Raw genomic sequence first — 9,610 nt, 5'->3', positions numbered from 1 at the left:
GCCTCTCCCTGCCTCCTCTAGGGGGATCTGCCTTCTCTTTCTTGGCTTGAACAGCCCTTGGTGACACCCTGTGGACAGAGCAGAGTGATCCCAGCTTTGGGTATCTGGGTCATAGATGTGCAATTACTCCCGGCAGCATCTCTCTTTTCGTCTTCCACTTAGCATGGATGCTCGGAGTGCCCAGGGCCCTGGTTGCAAGGTAGTCTCCATCGCCCAAAGGATGCTCTCTACCTCCATAACCACACAGTGACCCAGCATGACGCCCCTTCACCTCAGCCTCCCTTTGTGGGGCTGTCCGCCATGTGCCGCTGGCACTCCTGCTCTTCTCTCCCCGGTCAGGTCTTTGTTCCCGTTCCTGTCGGCAGGCAGACTCTCAGCCCGCTGCTCCTGGCTCTGGCCTCCCACTTCACTGCATCCGGAAAGCCTCGCCAGACCATGCCCCTCGCATGCCCCCTCATGGATCCTGTGGGCCACTGGTTCTTCTTGGGCCCGTTTGGTTCCTGTAGACTGTGGGCTCCATGTGTGCAGGCCCAGTGTTCAGAGATGGTTTTTGGAAAACAGTCGTTGAATGAGAGAGTGAGCGCAAGGTGAAGGCCGTGAAGGTGACCTGGTTGTGGGCAGAGCCGAGGAGTCCGTCCTCCTTGGAGGCCTCCCCTGCCTGGATGCATGGGGCTCAGCCCACACATTGTGTATGTCTGAGTGGCCTGCTTTCAGCCTGCTTAGGAGGGAATGGGTGGATGGAAACTTCTGCCACCTGCCTGGGGCGGGTCCTATTGCGGGCTTCTCCTGGCCGCCTCCTCCCCACCCCGATTCCAGCTCCAACCACGGCTGTCCTGGAGCTTGTGAGCTGAAAGGAGGTCACCAGAGTGTATGCGGTGAGGAGCTCGGCCTCTGGGGGCAGGGATGCTGTCTGGTCTCTGCCCAGAGTTTGTTTGTTTGTTTGTTTGTTTTCTCTGCACAGAGCTTTTAATCATGTGCATTTCCTCTTGTCTGAGGGGACTGGGCAGACCCCAGATCTTGAGGGCTAGTCTGGGCACCTTGCTTCCCCAAGGTGTGAGTTAAAGCAGAACAAAGTCCCTCCCGTGCGGGGACTGTGGCGCCTGGCGGTGTAGGGGGTGCAGGGGTAGTGAGGCTGGAGCCGTGCTTGGAACTCGGGTGGTGTGGGGACTGTGCGTGGCGGTTTCATGGTTAAGAGCATGTGTCTTGGCTGTGGAGACAGGAATCTGAATCTGGCTCTGGTGCTCTTTCATGTCCTCTTCACTCGACTGGAGATCATACCAACACCTGCCTCGTGCGGATAATGTTAAGCTTTGAAACTGGTTCTTACTACCTGTTCATCACGGTGCCTGGCATGTAGCTGGTCATGCCTCCAAGATTGAGGAGGAGCAACCTCTTGTTTTTGTCAGTGTGATGATTAATTTTCTGTGTCAGCTTGGCTGGATGGTGGTGCCCAGAAAGATATTTAAGCAACCTCTTGTAGGTGCTCCTGTGAAAGGATTTTGTCAGGGAGATTAACACTTAAATCAGTAGACTTGGACTGAAGAAGATACCTTCCATGGTGTGGGTGGAACTCATCAACTCAGTGGAAGGCCTTAAGGAAAAAAAAAAAAAAAAAAAAAGACTGACTTCCTCGGAAGAATATAACCAAACAAATTGGCTTTGGACTCCAGCCCTTCCCTGGGGTCTCCAGCTACCAGCCTCCCCTGTAGATCTGGGACTTGCCGTCTATCACAATTGCAGGAACAAATTCCTTTTTTTTTTTTAAATTTTTTCAAAGATTTTATTCATTTATTTGATAGAGAGAGATCACAAGCAGGCAGAGAGGCAGGCAGAGAGAGAGAGGGAGAAGCAGGCTCCCTGCTGAGCAGAGAGCCCGATGCGGGGCTTGATCCCAGGACCCCGGGACCATGACCCGAGCCGAAGGCAGAGGCTTTAACCCACTGAGCCACCCAGGTGCCCCTGCAGGAACAAATTCCTTAAAATAAATTTCCCTCTCCCTCTCCCCCGCCACCTACACACACACACAAACACACACACACACACACACACCCATTGGTTCTATTTCCTGGAGAACCTGACCTGACAGCCATGGTGCAGGGGATCTGAAGCTGACCAAGGGGAAGGACTGTGCTTCGTGCCGCCCTCGAGGCCCCACAGCCCTCCCAGGGCTCACACCCAGTAGGAGCTCCACGCTGGTACCTTGGTGATAACGATGACTGAGCGCTTGATGCACTCTGTGTCCTAGCTGGCAAGTCCGCCCCGACCAGAATGAAGAGCGACTGGAGTCCAGCCTGGGTTGGTGCCTGTGGCAAATTGCAAATGTCTACCAGAGCAGGTGAAGAGAAGTTCAGAACCAGACGTTTTGGTTGTACATGTTGGGGGCTGAAACTTCAACATGGGGGAAGGGACTTCTCTGTGCAGGTGCCTGCCTTTGTCCACAGCCCTTAGGAGCAAGCCAGTGAGAGGCCACTCCCCTTGAGAACCTGCAGGATGATGGAGAATGGGGAGAAGGGCTTGTGTGGTCCTGCCTTTATCTGTTCTCGCTTCCCCAACAGCCCACAGACTGGAACAAAGAGAAGGTCAGTTTTCTTAAGTTTTATTGTAAAATCCTCAGAAAAAGAGCATTTACAATGACAATACTTCATGATAATCTGTGAGTCATCTTCATATCAAGTGGTACTGTGGTTACACGGTGTGTTCAGTACGGTGCAATATGTCAAAGTAAACACAAACTTATTTCATATGCCACATACAGTTACTGTGTTGGTACAAATTTCTACTAAAGTTGATGTATTAAAAATAATTTATATATATTTTATAAATAAGGAAAAATTCACATGTATAGTAATTACAGGAGGCCTTTTGAGAAATACTGGTGATTACAGAAAATATATTTTGGTGTCTACACAACAGCTCAAAATAATGTATCTGCCTTGAAATAAGAGATCTGAAAGTTTTCTGAGGTGGGGGAGGATGAGAATCTTCACCGGACAAAGGGTGTGCCTGTGACTTCCTATCTTGAGGGCTCTTCAGCTATACTAGAGTGTGAAACAGCATGTGTGTGATCACTCCAGCCGCACACCATGCCACTTTTGTTCCAAGATCATTTCGCATGGCCTTTGGAGACTGCAAGCAGAGGGGAGAATAGTGGGGTGTGATGGGGCCAGGCCAGGAAGGGGGGCTAGCCAGCCACAGGAGCCAGCCTGGGTGTGCCGTGGGGTCTGGGGTGACAGCTTATGGACCTGTTATCCTACACCTGTCTGAAGCAGTTCAAGTAGCAGGGGACCAACAACTCTTAAGACGATAGCAGATGTCACCCTGGGCAGTGGACGAAGGATGAGATTTTGGGAATTTTCTCATTGGAGAGCACTCAGGCCCCATGATCAACCAAGACAGGTTGCCCTGCCTCAGAAATGGAGTTCCGATCTTGAAGAGCATATCCCTAAAGGGCAGCATTCTCCGATCCTGCCATGGTGACATGTGGCAAGGTTGCCTACTGGGCGTGGGGGCCAGTCAATAGTTATTGCTTTGTGGAGTGCAGGCTAAGCCTTCTAGAGCCCTCTGGGGTGTGTGGCCCACGTTCTCTAGGGCTGTAGAGGAAAGAGATGGTTCCCTATTAGTTAAGATGAGCTTGGAAAGAGGGGTGTGTGAATGGTAGGTTTGTCCAAGAATAGTGACAGAAAGTACACGGTCAACACTCTGGTGCTGGCTCTAGGAACCTTGCTGTCAGTGTTGGAAGCCAGTCTCTGCTTTCCCCATACTTTGCGTGATCTCACACATTGTGTTTGGGTAAATCCCCATTGCTGTCCACAGCTCCAAACAAGGTGTGAGAATGTGCTTGCTGGGCTCCTGATGTCAGCGGGGTGGCTGGTGCCTGAAGCCTGCAGGCTCCCAGAAGATGCGCAAGTTCTCAAGTAACCTTAGGTAGTCTGGTGTAGACCAGAGCAGGAAGTAGCTTGCATTCCATCAGGGATTTGGGGTCTGTGGTCAGACCTCGAGCATAGGCACTGTCTGTTTTCTTCTTTGAATCTTCTAAGCCTCTCTGTTCTATAATCTCGACGATTTTGAAGAGAAACCGTGGCAACTAATGACTTGGTTGAACAAAACTGCTCTGCCTACATGCTAGTCTGGGAGCAAATAGTAGCATCTGGCCCTGTGAGGGACTTCTTACTTGGACTTGAAAGCAAGGTAGCAGCATGGGGCAAAGGCCATTAGGGGAACTGGTATGACAGTAGGTCAGTTGCTCCTCAAATTGTAAAAGCTGTGGCGCGACTGATGCACAGGAGGCCTGAGGCATGGGGTTGGGGAATCCAGCAAGGCAGAGAATAAACTGGAAATGAGGAAGGTGTAGTTCGGGTCTTCTAAGGGATAAAGCTTGGGTGAGTCATCACCGTCTGTATTCCTGTCCGATAGTTTCTTTTTGACAATAATTCACTTCCCTGACACTTGGGAGTTTGCTCTGGTCTTGATCACCTTGCTTGGCAAGGCTGCAAGGTAGGGCACGGGGATCATGATTCTGGGCAGCAAAGGGCTGTGTCCCAGTGGGTTCTGATCGCACTTGGAGAAGGATCTGGGGTTCTGGGTGGGGGAGGAGAGCATAGTTGTCAGCATATGTCACAGTTGGTCTTCAGGGTGGGGGGGGTGGGTGGGAGGACAGCTTCCAGAGGAGCTGGGTGCAGGGAGGAGAAGGTGAGGTAGACTGGTAGGTGCATGGGAGGGAGTGAGATGTGGCATCAGCAACCTGGAGCCTCCCCAGTGGAAAGGAGGACCCAAGACAGAGTTGTGAGATTGGTGAAGATGGTTCAGCGTCCGTGGTATGTGAGTGAAACACACAGTGAGAAATGAATGGGTGACGTCATAAGCCCCTGGTAGAAAAATATATCCAGATTGGATCTGGTGCATGTCTCCATTTTGGATTCTCCTTTAGTTCACAGGTTACTGGTCAACAGAAAAGAAGTTGTGGCCACACAAAGCCCACTTCCGGCTGCTCTCCTAAATGAAGTCTCAGCAGTTAGACTGCCTAGGGCAGCAGGCGGCTCTGTGTGTTCCTTGGGGTTGAGAGCTATCCTCGGGGCCCTTCCTGGAACTGGGAGCCCCTTCCTGCACAGAGGAGCAGGAAGGAAAGGAAATGGCTGGGGTTGGGTGGGGCAGGGCGGGGGACTGAGCTGCTGTCTCTGCTCATGATGCCTCTAGATTCAGATTCCTGTAGCTTGATATTAGCGCTCGGCCCCAGCCCGACTTCATGGGGCTCTTCCAGCTTCTTCTGGCGGTTCTGGGAAGGTAGTGGGATCCTCAAATGCATGGGAGACCATGGGAAGAAGACTGGGCCAGCCCCAGGCAGGTTGCTGGGCCGGGGAGGGTGGCATTTACAAGGCGCGTACTCCACACCCAGGCTTCCTGCATGGGGAGTCCACGCAGTTGCCTGGAAGCCGACGAATCCCTCTTCCTACCAGCCATCTGTGCAAGGCTGGGTGGGCTTTGTGGACCCAGAGCCCCCATGCAGGGTTCTGCTCATGTGGGCAGAAGAAGCACGTGCACCTCCGTTTCAAATCTTTAATATCAGCAAAGGTGTAGGTGATATGTGAGTTACAAAAAAAAATACTGTTGAATTTTTGTGAAATCAGTTTTATTTCAAAATTGAATAATTTTGAAGTAGTTCATTATGAAAGCAGCTTTTTAAATGTAAGATGAATGCTTCTTTAGTGTGAAATAGCTGTTGTCAGCTGAACTTGGGTGTTCGGCTTGGGTGGGCTGGCTGCAAGGCTTACCATCTCTGACTTTCCAGCTGTGTCCCAGGGAGCCACTTCTGGGGCTGGAAAGGGCCAGGGGCAGCCTGGCCTGCCTTTCCCCTGCCTCCCCCTGCCCCCAGCAGTTCTGTTGGTTGCCCAGCTGAAAAGGCAGCTACTCTGCGGCCTTTGTGCTCTCTGCTTGGCTGCTGTCCTATGTGGAGTGCGTGCCTTGAGGCCTGAGCGGGGGGCTCCAGTAAACACGATGAGTCAGAGTGAGGCAGAGATACTTTCTCAGACACACCTAGAGACAGAAGGATTGGGGCCAAGGATTGGTGGCTGGAGTCACTCCTGGTGCAAAAGGGCCATTGTGATTGAATGGTCTTTGACTTAGGAACCCTGTGACCCAGAGGGGCTGCCGCTCTGGCCTGGCAACTGGGAGGCTCTTCCTCAGGTAGGCTCGGAGACTTTTTTATTATGTTCAGCTAGCCAACATGTAGTGTGTCATTAGTTTTTGACGTAGCGTTCAATGATGTGTTCGTTGCGTATAACACCCAGTGCTCATCCCAACTGGTTTTTTACCCCCCCTCCCAGGGGCCGCCACTGTGTAGAAGATTTTCCCAAAGGGACAAGTTTATGAAGGTTGGAGAATTTCCACGATAGAAGTGGGAGTCTAGAAGTGAAGGTGTCAAGAGACCGAGACAGGAATAAAAAGAAAGGGTGAGAGGCATTGTCCGTCCCAGCCCTGGTGAAAGTGAGAAGGCGGCCTTTGAAGGCCATTCCCTCCACCTGTAGCTCCATCCTTTACCAGGAACAAACCCTCAAGTCTGCATGGGCCTATCTGGCCACACTCTTGGGAGCTGGAGTGGACAAGTGTTTGGTGAACCAAGACGCATGGGAGATGCCAAGGGACGGGCCGATTTCAGGAAATTGGGGAGGACAGGGTGGTTTGGGTGGGCTGGGCAGTCAGGTGAGTGTGAACGGGAGCTGTGTGTAGGTAAAGCAAGGCAGGGTGTGTGTCTTTCTTCTCCTGAGAGGGGCTGGTGATCAGCACACAGGAAAAGCTCGGCCATGTTGGCAGGTGAAGGGGGCTATGTGAGCTGAGGGGACTGTGAGGGGATCTTTTCCAGCTTCAGGTGGCTTGAAAATCAATCACTTAAACCAGAAAGCATACAGGTGTGTTGTGACTACTGAAATGAGGAAGAAAGGGGGTGCCCAGGGAAGCTTCTTCACTGGGGACATTCTCCCCCACAGGGCCCTTCCCTGGGCCAGCTGTTGTACTTCCTTGTGCACCCCCCTGACCCCCGCTAGCTTGGCAGAGTCTGAGACATTGGAGATCATGCAGCATTGACAGCCTCTATCCTTCTCCCCAGTCCCTGCATCCTTGGGATTGTGGGTTTTGTGGCATGGGTTACTGGGGCGAGAAGGGCCCATGTGTAAGGAGGTCCTGAAACGTGCTGTCTGGGCTGTGTTGAAGCAGGGACTGGAGTGCGTGGGCCACAGACAGAAAAAGAAAGGGACTTTAAAAACGGATAGCCTACAGAACCCACCTGGATCCCACACGGGTCTTTGGGGTTACTGTGTGGAGCCTGGAAGGTCACTGTTCAGTAGGTCACCACCCCCCACTTTGCCTGGCAAGCCCAGTCTACCCTGAATCTGGAGTCCTGGGCCTGGCTAAGAAAGCCTCCCCCTTCAGTGGTAAAAAGCAGGCACGCAGGGTTTGTCCTGGTCTTTTGCGTCCCAATCCAGAACAAAGTCTTGGCCAAGGTGGTAGCCAGAGCTGCATGTGGGACTTCCGTGGTGTGGAGGGCATTATTCTTGGATGACCATTGTTCCTTCTGGCTGTGGAGCGTGGGGTGGGGGCACTCAAAGACTTGGCCTAAGGCAGGGAGAAACAGAGCTGGACGTCGGAGAGCATCTTTCTGCTTACGAGCATTTGAGGTTATAAAAAATTATCTTTTAATCAAAATTTCCAAAATAAAGTGAGTGATTTCCCCATCCCCAAGATGCAAGAAGTCTTGTCGGCTCTCCCTCAGGCTTATACCAAGTCACATAGAAAGAAAAGCACGAAGCAGCTGCGCAGGAGAAAAGAAGGTCCAGGAGGTGGGCGGCTGTGGCTCTCAGGCCTGGAGTGCAAGCCCTGCTCCCAGCGAGCCTGTCTGCAGGCCTGGCTTCCGGCTACTCCGTTGGGGTGAAGCCTGGCGACCTGGCGGTGAGGGACAATGAGCACATGAAGGCAACCGACGGAAAGGTAATCCTGGACAGCAGGAGCTCTTGGTTCCATGGTGTCCCCAGGTAACATGGTGTGGAGCTGGGCGCAGAAATGATTCCTTGACACGGCAGCATGGGTTCTCACCGGCGCTCAAGGCATAACTCATACTTCCCAACGAAAAACCCCAATCTGGTTAGCAGCGCATACCTTAGACTAGGAAACTTGCAAGGAGATCAGTGTTGAACCACAAAGCGAGTACAGGTTTTGCTTTTGTCTGTAAAAATGTACAGGGCGCCTGCTTGGGGCTACGGAATGAGGACTAGGCGGAGCTTGGTGGCCCAGGGCTCTGCTCGGTGCAGGGGGAGGACCCCTTCATACCTCACCCACCCACACGGCCGTGGTCCCCCGCCTGATGCCCGCCACCTCACAGCGCAGTGCGTTTTGTCTCCCATTGATGAGGAACAGCGACTCCTGGGCCGGTGTGAGCAGGTACTGTCCGAAGAGCCCGCTGTCCCTCACGATCCTGCGGGGCCCTCCCCACGGCCCGCCCGGCCCCGCCGGCGGCTCCTTTAGGTTCTCCAGCATGCCCATCTTCCCCGTGGACAGCTCCAGGAAGAGCAGGGCCGGCTCCGTCTCCGCTGCGGCGTACACGTAGTACTGGTTGCCCTGGGTGAAGGAGGGCTGGAAGGCCACGTCTGAGACGCCCGGGCTGATTTTCAAGCTGTAGAGGGTCCGGATCCGGCCCTGCAGCGTGATCTCCTGCACGTGCAGCTGGGGACTGGTGGGGGCAGCGCTGACGACGAAGCGCCCGTCGGGGGACACGTGTGGCGTGCCGCTCACGTCGCCATTGGGGCCGACCACCGAGTCTGTGACGCTGTCGAGCAGCAGCTGGGGGGCGGCGGGCGCGGGGCTGTCCTGTCGGCACTGCACGAAGAAGTAGCCGCCCAGGTGCGTGTGGGCCATGGCCTGGGGCATGCAGCCGTGCTGCCGCAGGCTGATGGTCTTGAGCTGCACCAGTGTTTCCAGATCGACTTTGTGGATGGCGGCGTCGGACTTGTTGAAGATGAAGCCGAACCTGCAGAGGGAAGAACTGAGGTCAGAGGTGTAAGGGATTGCATCTTTTCTCTTCCCTCTGTCGTCACCCTTCAGGGATCTGATAGTTTAAGGAGATGTACCGTCCCACAGGGCACAGCTTCTTCCGTGATTCAGAGACGATGTCAAACCAGAGGCAGTCGAGTTACAAATGCTCCTGGATGGACGCTCTCCTGACACGCCCAGGATAGAAGGAGCGCACAAGTGCCCATGGCCGCTTCTCCCTGGGGAAGCCTTCAGATCAGCACCCCTGAGGCTTTGCGCCAGCTGGGAAGGAAAGGACACACCTGCTGTCAGTGCTCCTTCCCCTGGAGAGGACCGTGATGGGGCAGCCTCTCCTGGGTCTCGTTTACGAGGCCTTTGGGAGCCATCCTGGGCAGGGGGTGCGGAGGACAGCGTTTACCTTTGCAATCGGACGGCCAAGGCGTTGCACACTGCCTCTCTCCCAGCAGAGCTGGGCACGTGGTTCGCCTCTTGGAGGCTCTGCGACTCTAAAGAGGGCAGTTCCCTCTGAGAGGGTTGTCAGAGGACTGGATCAAAGAGGAAGCTGCAGGGGAAGGGCTCAGTAGGAGGGCGCTGC

General features: G+C 53.8%; 1 protein-coding gene across 1 annotated transcript in view; it reads right to left on the bottom strand.

The window, feature by feature from the left end:
* Nucleotides 1–2,645: 2,645 nt before the first annotated feature.
* The window catches only part of FSTL4 (follistatin like 4), a 297,369-nt gene continuing 290,404 nt past the window's right edge, over nt 2,646–9,610 (bottom strand). Inside the window, exon 16 of the mRNA XM_044227430.1 lies at nt 2,646–9,013. Within this exon, the coding sequence (XP_044083365.1) occupies nt 8,311–9,013 (703 nt within the window). The 3' untranslated portion in view covers nt 2,646–8,310. The remainder of the gene's footprint in view (nt 9,014–9,610) is intronic.

The sequence above is a fragment of the Neovison vison genome, chromosome 1, assembly GCF_020171115.1.
Source record: "Neovison vison isolate M4711 chromosome 1, ASM_NN_V1, whole genome shotgun sequence".
NCBI lineage: Eukaryota > Metazoa > Chordata > Mammalia > Carnivora > Mustelidae > Neogale > Neogale vison.
This window is presented reverse-complemented; position numbering and strand designations above follow the sequence as displayed.